Source organism: Chelonia mydas, chromosome 5, assembly GCF_015237465.2.
Source record: "Chelonia mydas isolate rCheMyd1 chromosome 5, rCheMyd1.pri.v2, whole genome shotgun sequence".
In the NCBI taxonomy this organism is placed as follows: domain Eukaryota; kingdom Metazoa; phylum Chordata; order Testudines; family Cheloniidae; genus Chelonia; species Chelonia mydas.
Genome location: NC_051245.2, coordinates 40,009,124 through 40,031,352, shown reverse-complemented (window position 1 = coordinate 40,031,352; position 22,229 = coordinate 40,009,124). Strand labels below are relative to the sequence as shown.

Genomic DNA, 22,229 nt, shown 5'->3' with positions numbered 1-22,229 from the left:
GCCATATCTGTATGTAAGAGGGTGTGCTGACTCCAGAGCTAACTCAGCATCCTGCCACTCCAATCCCCACCTGTGTACATTAATTGAGCTTTGATTGAAAAACAGGCAATTGGAAGTGGAGGCCAATTAATTGGGTGGGGCTAATAGTTGAGTTGGAACAACTGAGTTGGGTGGAAGTATCCCCAGCAGCTAGGCCTCTAGAAGCAGACAAGAAGGTTATACAGGAGGAAGAGCAGGGAGTCTGAAGGAAGGCAGAAATAGGTAGGATTGGCTGCTGTTACAACAGTACGCTTCCCCTGAAGCAAATGGGGAAGGTAGAGATTCACTGTAAATATAAAATACAATAAAATATGGTAGTGGGTTCTGGTTAAGGCCCAAAGGGACTACCTCATGATATTGTCATACCCCATTCTTGGATACTGAAAAAGGGAGGCACCATTCCTTTCAAGCTTTTTTGTGACAGCAGGAAAGGAGTGCTCTGAGGAAATTCTCCCACCCGCGATACCAGCAGGAAAAGTATGAGAACAGGGAAGTGCCCCCTCCTTTATCCCTCCAATCCCATTGTAATAATGGAAGAGGACGGAACCAAGGAAACTGACCTTACACCACTGTCTCCATTATACTAGGAAAGGGATGGGGAGGCAAGATTTGGCCCATGGTTCCCAGGTTGGGCAAACAGATGCAGAAATCAGCAACAACCACCACAAGCTAGTATAGTATTTGAGAAAACTTACACTTATAGTGTACAATATCACCCATTATGGTGGCACCTGGTTGTGACACCATAGTTATGTTTGTATTCTGAAAAGGGACATAAATTCCTGTTTTTCTCTAAAAGCAGGTGCAATTAGTTTTTATGGACTTTTGAGTTTTCTTGGTAGTTTTTGTTTGGTATCTCTTTATACATTTTCCCATTAGTAGTCCTTGAAATTGGGTTCTGTCTGAAATTTGTCCTTGTCAATCCAACCTTTCATTGTTGACTGATACCTTTTGAAAAGTATTATCTAGCTAGCCTAAATTTGGTGCAGAGGTAAATCCTGGGTAGATGTGGCACAATGGGTAGTTGTTTGGGTGTTTTAAAATTTGTACATAGGGTCATTTTTATTGTTATTCGTTGTAGCCAAATGTTAATGTGCCAGTGCAGATGCATAATTTTTGTGTGTGTGTTGGTATATAAACTGGCACATAAACACCTGTGTGTCAGTGCATACATGAAACTTTCTTTATCAGATAAAACCTTCTCCATCAGGAGCTATACTTTTTTGTTCAGATTTTTATGCTACAGTGTGGAAGGGTTTTATGTGCTGGTGTGCATAACAGAGGAAGGGTTTTGTGTGCTGTGGCTGACAAATTAAACTTTTCTCTGTGAGCAGCTGCACCTCTTCCCTGAGCCAGGTTCACCCACACCAAGTCCCAAACCCTACTTAAACGTTATAAAATCCTAGGAATTAATACACAGAAAATTCATTGTGAAGCAGTTATGATTACTGCATATCATATAACACAGCTGACATGCTCACACAAAAGCAAAAATATGAAAAAGTAAGCCACCTAACAGTTTATACCTTTTTCTCTTCCATCTGCAGGCACATTACTATTACCACTCCCACAACCACAATACACTGGAGACAATGCACCAGAACCTTAATGCAACCCCCTATAGACATTGGCCTTCCATCAACCTTTTCACCAGGGATCACACCCCCACTTTAAGAAAGCAGCTTCAATTTTTAATGATTCCTGGATTCAGAAATTGAAGACAGCTGGTGGGGAGATTCTGTAGAGATTCAAAAAGATCTAGCACATTCTTGTATTAAAACAAGCTTTTAAAATCCACAAGTATTTTGTTGATGTCAATAGCTGCTGCTACTTATTCCCTGTCTAGGTTGAGCTAAAAATTGTGATTTTTTCCCCCTAGAATATAGGATTTTCTCCTTTAAAATGTAGATTTGCATTATAGTTTAAAAGAAAATAAAAGATGGTTAATTTCAAATGTTTTGTTCATTTGCATATTCTTCCTCATTTTTCCTTCCTCATCTTCTCTTTGGCCTCCTGTCATCTATTCTTTCCTTTCATTTCCTCATTGTTTGCTTCCTATACTACTACTGTTCCTCTATTTTTATCTTTCTCTTGTCTTCCTGTTCTAATTTTACTATTTTCATCCCTTTCTTTTTGTCCTGCCCTTTTCCCACCTCCTTTCTCATCATTCACTTTTTCACACACTTTCTGATCTGTATTTCCTGTATTTTTCCAGACCAAGTGGATATGTTCATTGCTTTGTTTTCTTGTGTATCCAAGTGAGAATTAGAATGAAAGTTTTGGAACTAGGATGTTTGATGTGCAAATAAGATAGAATTCAATCATTTTTTTCTTGCACTGGGACTAAAGCTAGTAATATTATGAAATACCATCCTGAAGAATTCATGATGAGCTGATTTTGACCAAAATACTATCTGTACGTACAAATGGGAAAGAAAAAAAAAAAGGTTGGAGACAACTTGATCAGAAGATGTAGAATCTATGCTGTTGATAGACATACAGGGCCAGATTCTCAGCCATGCCCCGGCCCCTTTGTGCTGAAGAGGTGATGCAAAGAGCTGTCCTGCTGTGGGGAATTCCAAGATTGCATATAGTATGCATAGCTATAGCTATTGCCACATGCTCTGGGATAGGGGAATGCCAGAGCTAGGCGGGGGCATTGCTAGAGAAAGTTGCAGGAGTGATTTTGTGCTTGCAGATGTTCGAACTTGCACCAGGATGGAGGCAGGAGGAAGCTCATTGGAAATATGGGAGAAAGTCACCTGTGTGCCCCCCAAGGTGCACTGAGCAGAACTCAAGTGCCTGATGCCCCTGCAGATCTAACCCAAAGTAGGAAGAGAAAGAATTAAAGCACTGGCAGTCTATAATGACTGACACAAACTAGAATACACAAACTGGAGTATAGGTCACGCTGAAATTTAAGCAGGATTGATTAAATTAAATGTACTGAGGTCTAATGTAAACAAATCTCCTAACTTTAGTAAGAAAGGCATGGTACTGATAAGTGTTAACGTGTGTGTCAGGGTATTCTATTCATTAACTAGAAATATTTCAGATGGCTTGAACATATTAAGCAGACATCTGTTTAATATTACCCAGACCCCTTGGGAAAGTACTGTACTTTGTTAGATTCTATTAAATAAAGTATTTAGTCTGAATGTTTAAATGGACAGGATAAAAAAAAAAGAAGCTGATACAGGCATGAAGTATCCATGCCCTTCTGAGTGCCTCCAGATGTAAATCTGAAAAATCAGCTGTCAAGGAAGTACAAAGAATGTTGGACAGCTAGTTGAAAAGACATAAGATTGAAACTTGAAGCTAGGAGACAGTGCTTTTTAGGGGCTTGGCTACACTTGCAAGTTAGAGCGCGTTAAAGCAGCCCCAGGCGTCCTAACTCACGACCCGTCCACACGGGCAAGGCACTTAGAGCGCATGAACTCTGCAGCTGGAGCACTCCTGGTAATGCACCTCCATGAGAAGCATAACTCTTGCTGTGCCTCGGCTGAAATGCCCCAGCATCAGTGTGAACGAGGTGTTGCATTACTGCGTTATGATCGGCTTCCGGAAACGTCCCATAATCCCCTTAAGTCAAGTGGCCACTCTTGTCATTGTTTTGGAATTGGCTGTGGAAATGTGGATATGCCCTTTCAAAGCTCCATTTCTGACAGCGGCTTCTTATCTGCTCCGGGACAAAGCAACCATTAGTGTGGAATGTTGCTGCTGTGAGTGTGAGAGAGAGAGGCGGGGGAGAGGAGGGTCTGCTGCTGTCTAAACCTACAAGACAGCATGCTGACATGCTCTCAGCCCCCCAAAAACCCACTCTCTCCCCCCCACATACACACAACACACTCCCTGTCACACTCCACCCCCTGCCATTTAAAAAGCACTTGCAGCCAGGTACATGCTGGGATAGCTACCACAGTGCACTGCTCTCTGTGGCGTTGCAAGAGCTGCTAATTTGGCCATGCCGGTGCGCTTGAATCTGACAGTGTGGACACGCTGCTCTCCGAGGGCTGGTTCTACATCTGCAAGTGTAGCCATGCCCTAAGATAGTAGTAGGATGTGCTGGTGTTATCAGATCTGATGCCTATTTAAAGGACAGCAGAAAGAGTCAGTCCAATTCTGTTTTCTTCAGGAACAAACAATGAGTTACACAAACATGTAACCTTTGTTATTGGGGCCAAATCAGTTCTTAGCATGCAAACTATGACTAATGTGCACCTCTATGTGGGTCATAGACTTCAGTGTAATGAAGGGAAAAGGAACAGAAAAGCTCAGGAGTCCATTAAAATATCTTTAATTTAAGATACCATAGGAAGTAAGAATTCAAATCACTAAAGTTCCCGTGACAGCTTCATAAGAAATACCCTTTATACATTTTTCCCATAAAAGATTTCTAATTGCATCCTTTCACAAAGTCTTCTGCTCTCCTTAAACATGAGCCAACTTCCAACCAGATTAAGACCCACGGGCTTCTACCTAGACTTAGCTTCCAAACTGGAACAACACCTTTAGGATTTGAGGTCACCTAAAATGGATTAGCACTAGAGTGAGCCTCTTTGCATTGAAGCAGGCTTTATAGTTCCTGAGCCCCACCTCTAATAAATTCTGGCCAATCATACACCCTCTCCTGACTTAAGATGGCCTCTCACTGCTACAGGAGAACTCTATCGATAAATTTTCCTACATGAAAATTTTAGTTCAGGACAAAGGCAACTAACCAGAGGAAAGGAGATACTGACTCTGTAAAGCATACTCTTCAGTTGGTTTCTGGTTTCTCCTTGTGACATACTTGTCTACACACAGACTTGCACAGGTTTGTTTTTACATTCTTTTGTATTTTAATGTAATGACTATGACATTGACACAAAATATAGTCACTGTGGAATGAATACTCACAATATAAAGAATATTGTTACCTATTTTAGCATCCAAGAATCTAAAATCAACTTTAGATTTAAGGGTAACACCACTTCAATTATGACTAAGCATGTAACTCTTGGATACTGAGCCTTTTCTCCCACTGCATTTGTCATTCCTGCCACACTTTTTTCACTTTGCAGAATCAATATTCCTGAAAGCAACCTTTATTGTCAATCTGCTTCAGGAAGTGCTGTACTCAGAAGGATTGACATAGAGCACTGGTAAAGTGATTTAATGGCAGCAATATCAGCATTGATGAAATATTCCAGTAATTTGTACATGTTTTAAATATGAGGAAGATAGAGTAATATGATATAATAGAAAGAAAGGAAAGGCCTAGAAATGTGTGTTTAAAACAAAGAAAGGGGAGAAGGCTAAAAGACAATATTTGGAAAAGAAGAAAACAGATAAGATGGAAATAGAAGAGGAAGGGCATGGGGGAGTGAAAGGTGAAATGAAGAAATGGAAAAGACAGGACGGATATTATTGTTGTTATTTATTATTTGTGTTAACATAGTGCCAAGGGGAAAATGCTGTTGCTATTTTCTGCTTCCAACTTCTTGTTTCTTTTCCTCCCTTTCTGTTCAGAGACTCTTTTCTATAAAAACTCAAAGAATGGAGTGAACACTCCCTCACTTTTCTTTTGTGTCTAAGCATGTTTTCCTAGTTCGAAGCAGTTGCCAAACTCTAAAACAGAATTAATTCCACCTGGAAAAGAAAGCTACAAAGATGGTCCAACCGTACTAACTATCTAATAAAGCAAGTTGAAAGTTGTATTTCTTCTTGTAGATTTGCTGCAGCTATAAAAAAGTTCAGTTCCCTGAATCCACTTATAATATTTAGTGGAGACTGCTTAAATCCATCAACTTTAAGTTCAATAACAAAAGGAAAACATATGATTCCTATATTAAATGCAGTGGGAGTACACTTCGCAGTCTTTGGTAAGTAAATGTTATTTACAGATGCATTTCATAATATCTGTGCCATGTTAATATATTTACAGCTACCTTTTACAGGCGCACCCACAGTTAGATTGTAAGCTCTATAGTGACCAAAAGACTTAGATTGTGTGTCCCTTATATCTTGTAAAACACCATTTATTTTGCTGCATGGTGGCTCAAATCCTCAACCCAGCAACTAGTCTGAAAGCTGGGGGGGCCTCGATGGATGAGCATAAGTGTGTGGGAGAGAAATCATCACCTCCCTCAGGAAGGTGGGGAGCCTTTCAGCAGAGGATACCTCAGCCTGAGAGCTGAAATAGTGCTCTGCAGACACAATGTGCCTTTTCGTCCATTGGAGCAAGCATCACAGGATCTGTATAATGGCAGCGCCTTTGGCCTTCCCCCAGCAGGTTACTGCACAAGGGAGTTTCTGTGGAGCAAGACTTCACAATGCACAAGGGGTGGGTGCACGCTGCAGAACCTTCCAAACCGCACCCTTTTCTTGTGAAGCATAACTGCACTGGTTTCCTTTGCAGGATACCCTCTGCAGCTATAGAGGAGGTGGCAGGACTTGCCTTTATAAATAGGGAACCAAAGGGGAAAGCAACTACTGAGGCAAGGGCTCATAACAAAGAATGCCCTGCCAGCAGCCACCTCTTCTTCTTTATATACCAATCAGGCTCTAATTCAGATGCCCCTGATATTCATGAGTATGATGACATATGTCACAGGAGAGAGGTGGCCTCTTAGAGAGGTAGGTCCCTGGTTATTTAGAGCTTTATAAGATTTTGGTTTTTGTCTTATAATCAACCTGAAAACCAATAGGCAGCCTGTGCGAAAGATAGAGCACATGTTTAATGTGCTTGTGAAAAGGAACAGCACTTAGCAAACAGATTAATATAATCTCCACATGAAACCAACTTTCTTTTTGATCCTGGGAGCAAGTGCCCACTCTTCTGAATAACCTCGGCCCAATAATGTCAGCACCAGTAGACCAGCTAAGCTAACTGATCTTTTCAGGTAGAAGAATGTGTTCTTATAAACCATAACAAATCAAACAAACACAAACTCTAGCTGGGTCTAGAGTTCTGTTAGGTGAATATATAATCAGATGTATATGTATAGCTAAGGCGAGAGTAGCACTGGAGGTGCCATTCTGCCCAGTGACAAGCCTTTTTTCCTGGGCAAAAAGGGGGGAAGAGAAATGCATATTCTTTATTATATTTGGTTTTTCAAACAGCGCAGACCAGATGCCTGTCTTTTTCCCATGCAGACTTATTTGAACGGAACAGCAAGGTCAGCTAGTCTTTCATTTTCCTTTCTACTTTTTGGTCACTGCTTTGCAAAGCTCAAAAGCCACTCAGTAGTAAAAAAAAAAAAAAAAAAACCAAAAAACTTCTGTATCACCAACTTTGTGTTTTCTTAGTCTTCCTATTCTAAATATACAGTGTACATTTGTACAGCACTATATAGACCATAGCACTAGATAAAGGACCATATTTTCAGAGATGTGTATGTTTATAAAAACCCATATTTGTGCATGTTAACAGGCACTTATGCATGAAATTGTCCCTTTTTGTATGTTAATAGAGTTTGTTCCAGGCCTGTGGGTTTTTGTACATTAACGTTTGGACCATCCTCCCAAGCAGTTTGGTGTACATAATTGTTTGGCATAATGCACAATAGATATAGGGTTCCTGAAAGTCAGATACAAGACCACAAATAATAGCTCCAAGACTTGATCCACTGACCTGTTTAATCCTGGCTGTATCAAAAGTCTCTCTTAAATAGGCCTAATTATTTACGCACACCTTTGTAATCTCTGGTAGCTTTTGGCATGGTACCAGAAAGCACCTTTTTCTTTCCCCCATTACATTTCAAAGGTCAGCGAAAGACATGGTATGATAAACTGAGAGATGTATCTTTATTTTTCTCTCAATAATCTTGCCCTGGGTATTACATATGATTTTTTTTTCTAGCCAAAAATATTGGGCTTGCTAAAATTTAGATAATCTATGTATAAAAAGAAGTAGATGCATAAAAGTGGATATTTTCGGCAAAGCATTTTGTTGTCCTTTACTATAGTATAAACCTGGGCTAACTACAGAAATAAATGGAATGACTAACAGTTTTCACTGCTGTAAAAGAGAGGAATTTGGTCCTTTAGTTTGAAGAAAAAAAGCTTTCATATCTCTAATGCTATTCTAAATGACATATAAAAACTAAAATCTCATGTGACCACTTTTTGTTGTTAACCTTAACAAGCTAGCTTCTGGACTTTTGTATTTTTAGGAAACCATGAATTTGATTTTGGTGTTGATGTTCTGGAAGATTATATACAACAAATGAAATTTCCATGGTTTCTCAGCAATGTATATGACAGATTTACCTCTAAACCTCTAGGCCATGGTTCAGTAAAAAACGTAGTTAAATGGAATAATACGAAAATTGGTTTAATGGGATTAGTAGAAGAAGACTGGCTGGATACCTTGCCTACCATTAACAAATCAAACCTAAACTACATAGATTATGTCAAAGCAGCTAATAAAATATCTGCAGAACTTAAAGCAGAGGGAGCAGAACTTATGATTGCTATGACACACATGAAATGGATTAATGACATCAGACTTGCCCAGAACGCCCGAGGAATAGATCTGGTTCTGGGGGGCCATGACCATGATTATGGAATCAAAAAGGTGAATGGAACTTGGATTGTCAAAAGTGGGTCTGATTTCAGGAATTTCTCAAAAATAAATATAAGAAAGTTTGGTGCATCATTTCAGTATACATTTCAGAGGATTGACATTTTGAGGAACCTAGAAGAAGATTCTTTTATAAAATCAGTGGTGGATGATTATACTCAAAACCTGCAGGTAGGTACAACTTCCTTAAATATTTTGTTCTAGAAAAAGATGATGATAATTGTTGTTTTAAGTGATCAGACTGATAACAGTGGGCCAAATTCTGATCTCAGTTATGACATAAATCTGGATTAATGCCACTCTATTCTATTCAACGATATTTACACTGAAGTCAGTGAAATTACTCTGCTTGTACAAATACAAATTAAATTGATTTTGCAAACAGATATAAAAGAACTTGTTTCATTTCAGGCCTACCAAAATTGACCGGCCCATTAAGGTTGAAACTGAGGGCAAAATTCCTTCCTGATGTAACTCCACTGACTTCAGTGGAATTATATCAAGAAAAAATTTGGCCCATTACATTTTAATGGCTTCAGCTTATTTTTTTTAATGGAAAGTCAAACTTTAAAGTACTGAATCCATGAGTGAATTGCTATTAAAAGACACCACCTTATCAAACTTTGTTTTGAGATCAAGTATAAGGATATACTATAACAATAGACAATTTTATCCATTTTGTGTCTACAGTAAATATAGTCCCTACAATATGTAATAAAGCTCTCATGGCAAAAAAAGAACACCATTGAAGTCCCTCTGTCAGTGAATCTGAAGAATTGCAGTGTCTATATACGTGTGAATTAATGAAGTAGTGTATAGAGTCCTCCATTCTGTGGGTGCTGATGTCATTTCAATGGAAAGCCACTGGCCTTAATTAAGAATTTCCCTTCTTTTATTATTACAGCTATTGTCTATTATTTGTATTACTGTTGCACTCTGGGAACCTAGAGCTTTATATTTAAGGACATTTCATTTATGACTGTTGACATTTCCACTGAGAATAAAATATTCTGACAAAATGTTAAAATGCCAAATAAGCTAGTTCCTCTGACATGCAATATTGATACCATTTATAGTCCATGGCAGCTTCCTGCTCAGCAGTCTTTCGTCTGTGTAGGAGACTATGAACTACTGTATCCTAAAATCCTAAAGGAACTAAACCTCACAAGGAAATTTTAATTGGATAGTCTGTATCCACAGGGGTACTAAAAACTAGCACACATTACAGGCGGACTTTGAAACTGTTAAATTCAGTTTGACTCTAAAATTGTTTGTAATCCCAGGATGACTGAATCTATCTTTAGCTTCTCTATGATAGGAAAAGTATCCATTTCTGAGAATGAGCGTCTACCAGTACTCTTGAACTTGTGCTGCATACGGCTATTTGAAAGAGTAGCCAAGAACGAACTGCTTTTCGGAAAGTTGTTTCAAAAACTGTGATTAAAACCTCAGAACAGGTTTCTTGATCTCTGCTGTTGTCTGCTGATTACTATTATCTGCATTCTGTCTGTATACAATATAACTGCAAGAAATTACAGAATGGGATTTCCCCTACCTAGTCAAACTCAAGATAAATGTATTTTTGTAGGTCTGTATGGAATGTTAAGTTCTCTTCAGTGTAGGTGTATAATGGAAGCCAGGTGGATTTGGAATTGTTGCTATTTGTCCATTGCCAGAATAAATCACCTTCTGTGCACCTATTCAGATTCACAGGGGATTGAGAAGAGACTATATTCTTCTTCCATGGCTTGGCTTTCTTTTTTTTTTCTGCTCAAAATTTTAAACATTTTTACAGTGTAATTCTGTAGTTTTCAGGACATATTTGTTTCAAATAAATAGAGTCTGCTATAAACCCTTCTCTTTTTTAGCCTCTTTTAGAGGAAGTTCTTTGTCCAATCGACACAGAATTAGACGGTCGTGTTTCTACTGTAAGAAGATCAGAGAGCAACCTGGGAAACCTGATAACTAATGCAATGTTAGAAGCTACTCATGCTGATGTAGCATTACTGAATTCAGGTTGTCCTTTTAAAAAACATTTATTGTAATCCAAAATGTTTGGAATGTTTTAACATTAATTTACTTGTTAAAGACGGAGCAATGTTTGGAATATTATTTAATTACTTAATTAGGAGTGGTCCTAGCCACTCATCTGAGTCAGAGTATATCAAGAAGTCAAGGGATTTGAAAAGGTCAAATGAGTTATGTTACACTGATCAAAGCCCCTGAAGAAATCAGGAACTAGAGAATTTTTATTGGAAAACTAATTAAGGTCAATTTGTTTGGTTCATAGACAATCTGACAATTATAACATGTACCCAAAATATCAGGGTGTCATAAAAGTAAACAAGTAAACTAACTGGCTGATTTTGGTAAGGTTTTGGAGTACATGATAAGTTTATATATCATACCAAAACAAACAGAAATGGTATTAAAGCATTATATTATCAGGATATGACCCATTACCACCTTGTTTGAAAACAGTACCCTTTTCTACCCTCTATCTTTGTCTAGTTCCTTTATCTCGTAAAGCAGGGGTGGGCAAACTATGGCCTGCAGGCTGGATCCGGCCCATCAGGGCTTTGGATCTGGCCCACGGGATTGCCAGTCCCAGAAGCGGCCGGCACCATGTCCCTACGGCCCCTGCGGGTCAGGGGGGCAGAGGGCTCTGCGCCCCACGCAACTTCCATTGGTTGTGAACTGGGAACCGCGGCCAGTGGGAGCTTCAGGGGAGGTACCCACAGGTGAGGGCAGCGCGCAGAGCCCTCTGCCCCTGCCCCCCCCAGCCCCCGGGGCTGTAGGGATGTGGTGCCAGCTGCTTCCGGGAGCAGCGTGCGGCCAAGGCAGGCAGGGAGCCTGCCCTAGCCCCAGTGTGCTCCACTGGCACCCCGGAGCTGCTCCAGGGAAGCAGCGCTGGGCTGAAGCCCGCACCCTGAACCCCTCCTGATCCCCGCACCCAAAGTCCCTGCCCTGAGCCCCCTGCCGCACCCTGCTTGCACCCCAACCCCCTGCCCTGAGCCCTGTGCCACACTCTGCACCCCCTCCTGCACACCAACTCCCTTCCTTGAGCCCCTTCTTACACCCCGCACCCCTCCTCTGCCCCAACCCCTTGCCCTGAGCCCCTTCCTGCACACTGCAGCCCCTCCCACACTCTGCACTCCCTCCCACACCCCAACCCTCTGCCCCAGTCCTACATTCATGGCCCTGCATGCAATTTCCCCACCCAGATGTGGCCCTCAGGCTAAAAAGTTTGCCCATCCCTGTCTTAAAGCATATGCTCTCCTAGGTAGGAACCATGCCTATTGTGTTTGTACTGTTGCCGGAAACAAACTAATGATAGTAATAGTAGTAAATGAGACTCAAAGGGGTTATAGCACAACAGTATCTCAGTGACACTAAATATCTAAGGTGAAATCTTGGCGCCATTTTGTAATTCTTCCCCCTCTCATTCCCTAATAATAAAAAGTAATAAGAATAATAATGCATTTTAAAAACCCTCCCATTTCCACATGTACACAATTCGCATGGGTACAAAGAACAATTTGCTTCCCTTTATTACCTATTCCAAAATTTGTTTAAAAAAACCTTCCACAAATCTTCATGGACAAAGTTAGTTTGGTTGGATTAAAATCCCCCTTACTCTGCTCCTCTTTTCCTTGTAAGCAATTATTCTTTTATAAATAGTTTCCCTTTAAAACAAGAAATTTTGCTTGGTGCATGGTCTTATTTTTAAATTGGACATATTGTTTGTTGTTACAAGCATGGTTTTTCAGTTTAAAAATGAAGACTGATCCTCCAGACACATTGCACATTCATGTGCAGAATTTATGTGTGTGAGTAGTCCCATATGTATAAGTATTTGCACAATCAAGGTCTAAAAATATGCCTACTTCTATTCTGATTTTTGTCATTTTCCTTTAAAAAGAGAATGTTGCCAGCATAGTTCTTCAGTGTAGAATTGGGCTTTTGATTGATTCTTGCTGAATGTTTGTTTTAAAGGGAAAATGTTGAATGTACCTTTTTTTATTCTAAAAGGGAGTTGTTGCTTGCATGTTTTAAAACTGAAAACAAGATGGTGCTAGCTGGGGTCTTTTTGTCGGTTTTATTTTTTGTTTTAAGAAGGAAATGATTTTTCGTGGTTTTTCATTTTTAAAATGGCAAGATTTGTTGTCAGAAAGGTTTTTTGTTAATTTAAAATTGAAATTATTGTTCCAGGAAAACTCACCTTTTTGGCAGAGAACTAAATTAAAACTTTCAGGCCAAAAGGTTTTGGAAAGTTAAGAATATGTATAAACAGGGAATTTTCGTGGAAACTGTTTGGTAAGCTTAACTATAGTAGGTGCTATCCAGCATCCACTCTAATATAGCTGCAAGAGCACTTTGTGTTTCCCTGAGAAATAAGTCTACAATCTGTAAAGACTTCCACATATGCTTAATTTTATGCAGTGTGAACAGTCCCATTGAAGTCACTAAAATTAGCATACTTTCTTATTTTTTTAAATCAATAGGATTATTTACAGCACATAAAGTTAGACATGTATTTAAATCTTTGCAGTACCAGGGCCCATGGCATTATTTAAATAATCATTATTAACCATATAAATCCTTTCTCATCAAGACAACAAACCTTAAAACTTGTATCATTTGTATTAGATAATCAGGCTATTTACCCATGGTAGAAAAAGGACCAGGGAGTATCTTGATTTTCTTTTATGATGATTGTAGGTACCCTTCGTTCAAACCATATACATCCTGCAGGAGATTTTACTATGCATGATCTTTTAACTATCCTTCCCATTGTGGACCCACTTCTAGTAGTCAGAATTACAGGAGGACAACTGTTGGAAGCTCTCGAAAATGGAGTCTACAGATATCCAGCTCTTGATGGAAGGTATATAGAATATTTATCCAACCCCTTTTTATATGAAAATGCCAATTGTTCTGAACACTTGTGGAAATTCTCCACACTGTCCCGATGAGTAGCCACTTTAATGCTAACATTCAAATGCTCTAGGTAATGATAATGATGAATTCACAAGCCTATGTGATAACTGTATTGAGCATATTAATACACCACTCTAAGCAAGACAAATGACTAATATAAGTACAAACATAAAACCTATGGATACAGATAAATCTTTGTCACACACAATGTATGAAAACCTATACAAAATAAATGTGATTCTTATTTGGAGCTTACTTTTTATAGTGAAAATAACAAAAATAAGGAAACCTGTATATGGCTGGTTAATAGGTATTACATTCTGGAACTAACTTGATTCCACAGATAATAGATTGATTAATTGAATTTTCAGGTTATATGAATTAATTGGGTCAGTGTGACAGGTTGGGATTTAGCAACTGGTCCAAAAGTTCAGTTTGGCTGTTAAAAATGAAACCTGGAAACCATTGTGACCATGGTGCAAGAATTGGAGAATTCAGACCTTTCACTCCGTAATCCGGTAGCCCAGATGATTACCTGGGACCAATGGCCACTGGTAAGAAGAGTAAAAGCTGCCTTTTCAGTGTGGTATTTTACAGAGTAATCAGAGAAAGTACTGTCTTTGGTATTACGAACATACTTCAAACACCAAATTAATTATTGTGAGTTTATATAGCAGTTTACTGAAGTATACTTGTTCAGAATTCTGGAAGGGTCAATACTTTGGTCAGTTCTTTCTTCATACCAAAAAAAATTTCTTTTTAACTTCCAGGTTTCCTCAAGTAGCAGGAATGGAATTTGGATTTGATCCAAATGCAGAACCAGGGCACCGAATTATAAGAGACTCTGTAAAGATTCAAGGACAATATCTCAAGAAAAACAAAGTCTATCAACTTGCCATTAAGGAATACTTAGCTAATGTAAGCTGTAATGTGTTTAAATATTTTGAATGATTTTCATGCTCCAGGAATGTTGTTTTTTATGAAATACTGTCTCATGTTGATGGATTAATTTGACTCCATTTTAGATGTTGTTCACTCCCTCCACCCCCAGAGTTTCTATCTGTCTTTATTTCTTATACAAATTTCTATAATTCTCCACCCTTCTTCCCATTCCTTGCAAAATATTAGACTTGATTTCTGAGTGTGCTTTAACTTTCAGACCATGCACTAAAATTCTGCTGGTGAATTTTGCACATGCAAATATTGTTTTTGCATATTTAAATCAAGTAGTAGGTCACCCAGTAGACGCAATTACTGTACTTACATTCAAAATGTATGTGTGTTCACTTTGGAAGTTGTTTGAAAGTCTGTCTCCTAACATTCAGTCTTACTCTGTTACTGAATACAATATTTTTAATCAAACCTAGCTACTATTCTAACAAATGTGTTACTTATAATTATACTTATAATTATAATGGTTTATAAATAGACAATTAAGTGCTCATATTTTAAAGATATTCTTCATTAAATATAATTATTACTTTTCAGGGAAAGGATGGCTATGTAATGTTTCAGAATTGTCCTAGGATGTATGATACAGAAACTGCACAGACACTTTCCACAGTTGTTGTTAATCACTTTGAATCTATCAAGATTGTGCATGGCATCAAAAAGTGCATCTCAGGTCACCGAATGAGTTTAATTACCAAGTCCAAATCAGCATCACTAACAGGTAATTTAAAATATATCATTTGAGGCACAATGGACTACAATCCTTACTGTGGACTTTGGGCACCATTGCAATTACAAATAATTAAGCGTATTTGTTCCTAAATTTCTAAATTTGTTGTGCAGCATTTAGTGATTTACCAAAGAATAATCTCTTTATCTGCTAAAGGTAGCATTCAGGGCATATGGTCCATTGCGTGGGAATGGGACTGACCACTTTCTCCCAGAAGGTTGTTTTCTGCAGAGAGAGGGGTGGCAGGCTGCACAGGGAAGCTGACAGGTATGGAAGGATGGAGGAGGAACATAACAGACTTCAAAAGCTTAAACCCCTAAATTAGCATGAAATTCTGGTGTCCTTTGTCAGTCTTCATTAACAGGACTTAACATGAAGCCTGGGGGGGACAAAATCCATGGTCTGTACCAGTAGCCATATTATTCCCACTTAATACCTCTCCTCCCCCGCTACAGTATCTGTGGCAAGAGGATTTTTGCAGGTTGTAGGCCTACTGTCACAATCCCTCACCCTATGGAGTTCAGATCCATGGAATATAGGGAACTGTAGGGTAGGTAGCTCTCTCTTCCCAACTCTTCCATGCAATGATTGCAGAAGTTGTTGTCTTTAGGGTCTTCCATGGTCACAGAGAGTCAGGTTGCATTCAGCCTGAAATAAATCACTCAGTAAGTGAAAAAGGAATGGAAAAAGGAACTAGTCATCCATACATACCTCCTTTCATTTTAAGCCATGTGAACTAAGGCCTAGATCCTCAAAGCTATTAAGGTGGCTAACTCCCATTTGATGAAAGGCTAAGTGACTCCATACACCTCCTGGGGAAGAAGACTGAAGGATTGCTGTAGCAAGTGTATTTATATGGTAGCATAAAAGGAAAAATTACAAAAAGACAACTGGAAATTCTAAGCTGTCTGACCTCATGATCTTGACATGTGATGATTATAGGAGCAAAATAATAGTTTCATTTGATTCCTTTGGGGGTAAGATAGATTTAACAATATATCAGTGACTTTACAATATCTATTATTTCTTTCGTATTAACGTTTTAAGAAGAAGGCTTATACAGTATCTGTAAATATGGTGAATTTTTGACAACAACCATTAGGGTGTAAACATGGGTTGGGATGAGGGCTTGCCAAGAACAATCACTGAATAATTTAGGGGAAAATGTTGGAAAGAGGGACTTGGTTCTTTCCAATTTTGGGTGGTGATCTGGTCTGCTTGTAATGCCTGGTGAGGGTGCATCCTCCATAGAACTAGAAAGGTTTAAATGATCTCTGAAAACTGGATAAAATGTTAAGGACTTTTTTACATTTACTGAGGAAATTGATGTTCCCTGTTAAGAAAAAAAGCAGATGCATCAGGGAAGTAATAAGAATTTTTGGTTTGTTTCTGCACAGATTCTACATACACATTTTTGCGTGTAGCATATGGATCTTATGCTACAAGTAGATCCAAATTCATAGAAGCATTCTCTTGTACTTTCATTCTGGCATTGAAATAGTAAGACAAATGAAAGCCTTTTAAAAACAGCCTTGTGTTCTGTTTTACGATCTTTCTCACAGATCCCAGCTCTTCATAATCTTCTACAACACCCCAGAACTATGTATTGGTTGAAATAAAATTTTAATAGTGTTATCTCTTGTATGTAAAAAGTTAAAGTTCCATTCCCTTTTTCCATAGCAAATGTTAGTGTGCAGACCCTTCTTTAGGTCTCCCTTTACCCTCTCTTTTTGAAGCTTACTACTTTTTCATTATTGTGATGCTCAGATATTTTTTATTGCACAGTTTGAAAGTAATTTTTCAACTAGTCTACACTGTTGGGCCAACAAAACTTGCAGGAGTCTCTCAAGCTTTCATTTATTCCTCCTTGAGGAACTGTATCAGTCAAATGACTTTGGGTCAATCAACAAATCTTGGCCCCATGGAACTAATCCAGGGTTGATACCATCAACTACTAGTGGAATATCTCTCTATCACTCAGTATTATAAATGCATACTTTATACCTCAGCACTCTTTGGCATCTGCTGCTGTCATTGGCCACACTGATACACTTGGAACTAACATGAATGTCACCATTGTTGTATACTTCAGCAACAAGTAGGAGTTTGGGATTTGTACTCCTAATTTACCTAGGTAGTTCTGAAAATCCCACCCAGCATTTTCTTCTTTAAAGTCCTTTACCATGATCCCCAGTGTTTTAGTATCAGCCTCTTCCAAATGAATATTAGGCAAAAGCTGCCTTCTTTAAGAATATTAATTACTTGTCTGAAGGAGAGGGTACTGTTTTTGAGACATCCTCAATTGATTCCACTCCAATTTGTAGACCTTCTCTGCTAGACACTTGTGCATCTATTCAGCAACTTCAATAGGATGAAATATTAAATTCTTCTTACCTCCATAACAGTAAAAAAGACATAAAGTTGAAGTACAGAAGAGAAACCTAAAAGGTATAATTCCCTTCTGGCAATTTCACCCAGGCAGTAAAATCCTGTCAGTAATCCAGGAAGCTCTGCATTAAAATATACTTTTCCTTTAGTCAGGGACATGCAGACTCCAGAAACATTGGCATTATCCATAGTACATTTCATCCTTGCACTGAAAAAGTCTCTATCCATAACTGAGTAAGTTAAGGAATCCTCTAACGATCTCTTATCTTAAGTCTTTTTCAGTTTTCCCTATTTCCAAGAAACCAGAATCTGCCTTATTTGCACATCATAATTCACCTCACTATATTTCAGAGCAGATTTTCATTCAAAACTTTCAGCGTTCCATAGACAGGAAATTCAGAGCATTTTTGTGAATCAGGATATGCTTTAGATCTCTCTGCAGCAGGTACAATGTCAAGTATGCTTTAATCTCTTCTAGAAGATGGTCTTGACATTCTGTGATTAAGCAGTCTGCTATATATTTTTTTGTCCAGTCCATCTAATCCTGAGAACTTTGTGGAATGTGAAGATAACTGGACTTTAAAATATCCACATAGCTCTAAATTGGGCAGGACAGACTGTCATATGTGCCTGTGAGTTATATGCCAAAAAATATAAGCAATTTTCTAAAAAGTCTGACTCAAAACTCCATGCATTATTAGCCCTATTTTTAATGCTGCCAAACTAATTTCTAACCTCAAATCACACAAAGCATCTGTAAACTCTAGAACGGGAATATTGTCTCTGGCTTTGACCTGGCTTCTCCTGTATTACCTAAGTACTGTATACTCTATTCAGGAACACAAGCTAAAAAACTACTGTTAGCAATCAACAATTTAGGTATCAAGATAACACTACTTTGAACAGAAACCTGCATTTTGACTAAAGCATTTGTTAATGTCTCCTCTTGGATGCCCAGTTACCATTTCAGACTCTCTCTCCAAAACTTGACCTCTTATCATTTCTTCTAATCCCTTTCCTCCCCTTCCCTCCCTCTTCTTCATTGCCTGTCTTTCCTTGTCTCCTGGACTCAGGGGGCCTGCTTTTTCCTTTGCACCATTTTGGTGGTACAAAGGGGAGAAAACCAGGCCTATCTCCCTGTTGGGACTACCTCCTGCAGGGGGTCCTCGCTGTGGGGATAAAGGTGGCATAGCTGGCTCCTTAATCACCTTTCCGCACCATCCCTGTCACAATAGCTGCATTGGGTACAGAGAAGAGGCATGATTTCAGCATGCTGTACTCAGGCTATCCAAAACTGGGAGGTATTATCAGCTGGTGCATGTAGAGCAGCCCCAGATTGCTCTACTTGGGTCCAGGACAGAGAATCAGGGAGCCATAACTGGATAGGCTCCCTTCTGCCGTAGCAAGCAGAATTTCAATGCATCAGAAAATCAGGTCATTTTTCTTTTTTCTTCCCGCATATCCAGTCTCTCATTAAACCACATTTCTGTTTAATATTGTCAAAATCCACTCTCTTTACTAAACCCACGGATAAACACAGGTCCATTAGCTTGTCAGCAGCTTACCTTGTGTGGCGTGGCAGCCAATCAATTCTCTTTTGTGTCCAAAATGCAGAGCTGAAGTCATCTTCCACACCTTCACTCAAACCCTGTTATTTGCCGTCTTTGAATTCTATGTTGGCTTCCTATCTCTTACATCACATGCAAACTCTTCTTCGTTATCTACAGGCTCCTATGTACACGGGTCTGTGACGGGTTGGATCACAGAAACCCCCTGGGGGTTGCCACCTGATGTGCCAAGACTACTTCTGCTCCTGCTTTCCTGCCCTGTCAGCTTAGGACTTCAGTGCCCTGCCTGGTTTGAGCCAGACCTGCTAGCCTGCTGCAAACCCAGACCCAGAGCTGAACCACATCCCCTATCAGCTGTAGGCTTAACTGAAAGCAGCTTACCGAAGTGTTCCTGTCTTTAACACTCAGATGCCCAACTCCCAATGGGGTCCAAACCCCAAATAAATCCGCTTTACCCCGTATAAAGCTTATACAGGGTAAACTCATAAATTGTTCACCCTCTATAACACTAATAGAGAGATATGCACAGCTGTTTGCCCCCCCCCCCGAAGTATTAATACATACTCTGGGTTAATTAATAAGTAAAAAGTGATTTTATTAAATACAGAAATTAAGATTTAAGTAGTTCCAAGTAGTAACAGACAGAACAAAGTGAATTACCAAGCAAAATAAAATAAAACATGCAAGTCTAAGTCTAGTACAGTAATAAAAACTGAATACAGATAAAATCTCACCCTTAGGGATGTTTCAATAAGTTTCTAGCGCAGACCAGACACCTTTCTAGTCTGGACACAATCCTTTCCCCTGGTTACAGCCCTTGTTCAAGCTCAGGTGGTAGCTAGGGGATTTCTCATGATGGCTGCCTCCTTTGTTCTGTTCCACCCCCTTATATGGCTTCGGCACAAGGTGGGAATCCTTTGTTTCTCTGGGTCCTGTCCCTCCACCCCAATGGAAAAGCACCAGGTTTAAGATGGATTTCAGTACCAGGTGACATGGTCACATTTCCTGTGAGACTCCAAGCCTTCATTCCTCCCAGCCTGACTCACAGGAAGGCCTGCCTATAAACAGAGCCATCCACAGTCAATTGTCATGGTTGATGGGAGCCATCAAGATTCCAAACAACCATTAATAGCCCACACTTTGCATAACTACAATAGGCCCTCAGAGTTATATTTCATATTTCTAGTTTCAGATACAAAAGTGATACATTCCTACAAATAGGATGATCACACTCAGTAGATTATAAGCTTTGTAATGATACCTTACAAGAGACCTTTTGCATGAAGCATATTTTAGTTACATTATATTCACCCTCATCAGCATACTTTTATAAAATCATACAGAGTGTGTCAGAGAGTCCTTTTTCTCTCTACTCTTTCTAATCCTGCTGCTATACTGCTTTTGCTTTGTCTTCTATCAGAATGGTAGTGTGTGATGTCCCTTTTGCACAATGTATGCGCTAGCCTTAATTTGAGTGATGGATACATTCAAAATATCTAAAATAAATAAATAGTTCCAACGTTCAATCTCCACCAGTCTGGGTAAGATTTGAACTAGGAACCTAAAAGTGAAAGGCAGTAGGTCATCCCATTATTAATCCCTTGAACAGTCATTAACCTCAGATTCATATATTTTAAACCTAAAGCGCTACAACAGCAGATTGGCCCACATTCTGCAAAAATTATTTCCTGGATTCTGACATATTTTCAACAAGTAAGAGAATGGTACTTTACCTTATTTGTTGATGTCTGAGCTAACACTATTAAAATATAGCTCTCTGGGTCTGCAAAGGGAGTACTCATGGTAAGCTTTGTGCAACATGAATTTACGAAGGGTCAATCAGAAAATTCCAGTTACTCATAAATAAGGCAGGTTTTTAGTATGTTAATTATTTTAATAGCTTATTCGCAGTATAGTCAGGTGCACATTTAGGTTGTTTACATGAAGAGAATTTCGTTTAATTAGCACTAACATTTCATGAATTTACCACAAGCCTTTGAAACAAGAACAGATAAAAGCACATCAGTAGTTGCAGTGCCTGGCGTAGAAGGAAGAATCTGTCACATTTCCAAGGAAATGAAGGAACACTTGCGACAACTAAGAATGGCAAGGAAAGAAGGGCTAAACACCTTTCCTCCACTTAGCAAAGACTGTGAGAATTCTGACTCTGACTGAAAGTGATAAATAATATCACCAGTGATATAGTACCTGAAACCATATGATTTGCTACTTCATTTGTTATATGTATTCTGCATATTTATTAGAATTATTTAGCTTTTCCTTTCCATTGTATTTAAAATGTTCCCTTGGTTTTAGTGTTTATTCATTTGAAACAATTTAAAATAGTTCTTGCATTCATCAAATCTCTCTCTAAGAAAAATGTAATACGACCGTTTTCTTGTATTTAAAATAATATAAGGAACTAATGTTTGTTCATTTTGGAAATAACTTCTGGTTGCCTTTGTTAAACTGGTGTTTTTCATATTGTTGCCATTTTACATATAGCTCTACTTGTAATTATAATGTCCACTACCCATAAGTACTAGTTTCTAGTGAAGCTATATGATGTTTACAGTATTAAATCTGAAAGTTGTTTTTGTTTACTGAAATAAGCCTAACTAATGCATTCATAGAGAAAATGCTTACACCACATCGGAGTAAAACTCAGATTATAGTAATGGTCAAAGGATGATGATAGACTGTGCTTGGCTAACTATTGCCTGGCCACTAAAATGTCACAAAATGGGAAAGCGTCATGTCAAATATTCATTGTTCCCTGTATGATCACCACTTAGAACGAATAGAGAAGAACCTGTGTACCCTCCTTAATGTACTGATGTTTATAACTTGTCTGATATTTTAGTATGATTATCCATGCGACCTGTAAAGCCTGTGAAACCAATAAAAACTTATATGAAGGGGTGATAAACATATTGAGGTGTTTCTCTAATGCATTTTTAATTGTTTTTAATTATAAAAAGAGACTTTTTTATTCAGATGCATTTAATGACATTTCCCTTTTAGCAGGTTCTGAGAAGTCTGTCAC

General features: G+C 38.8%; 1 protein-coding gene across 2 annotated transcripts; it reads left to right on the top strand.

Annotated features, from left to right (window-relative positions):
* The first annotated feature begins 145 nt into the window (after window positions 1–145).
* On the top strand, window positions 146–22,109 carry LOC102947650 (mannosylglucosyl-3-phosphoglycerate phosphatase). Of its 2 annotated transcripts, none has more exons than XM_037902468.2 (8): window positions 146–261; window positions 5,752–5,903; window positions 8,196–8,776; window positions 10,474–10,621; window positions 13,328–13,493; window positions 14,317–14,464; window positions 15,035–15,218; window positions 21,177–22,109. In XM_037902468.2, the coding sequence occupies exons 2-8, from the start codon at window positions 5,858–5,860 to the stop codon at window positions 21,356–21,358; spliced, it is 1,455 nt and encodes a 484-aa protein (XP_037758396.2). In that variant the 5' UTR covers window positions 146–261; window positions 5,752–5,857; the 3' UTR covers window positions 21,359–22,109. The 2 variants fall into 2 exon arrangements, with proteins under 2 accessions (XP_037758396.2, XP_043403480.1); XM_043547545.1 differs by lacking the exon at window positions 146–261 and adding an exon at window positions 4,677–4,855.
* The last annotated feature ends 120 nt before the right edge of the window (window positions 22,110–22,229 follow it).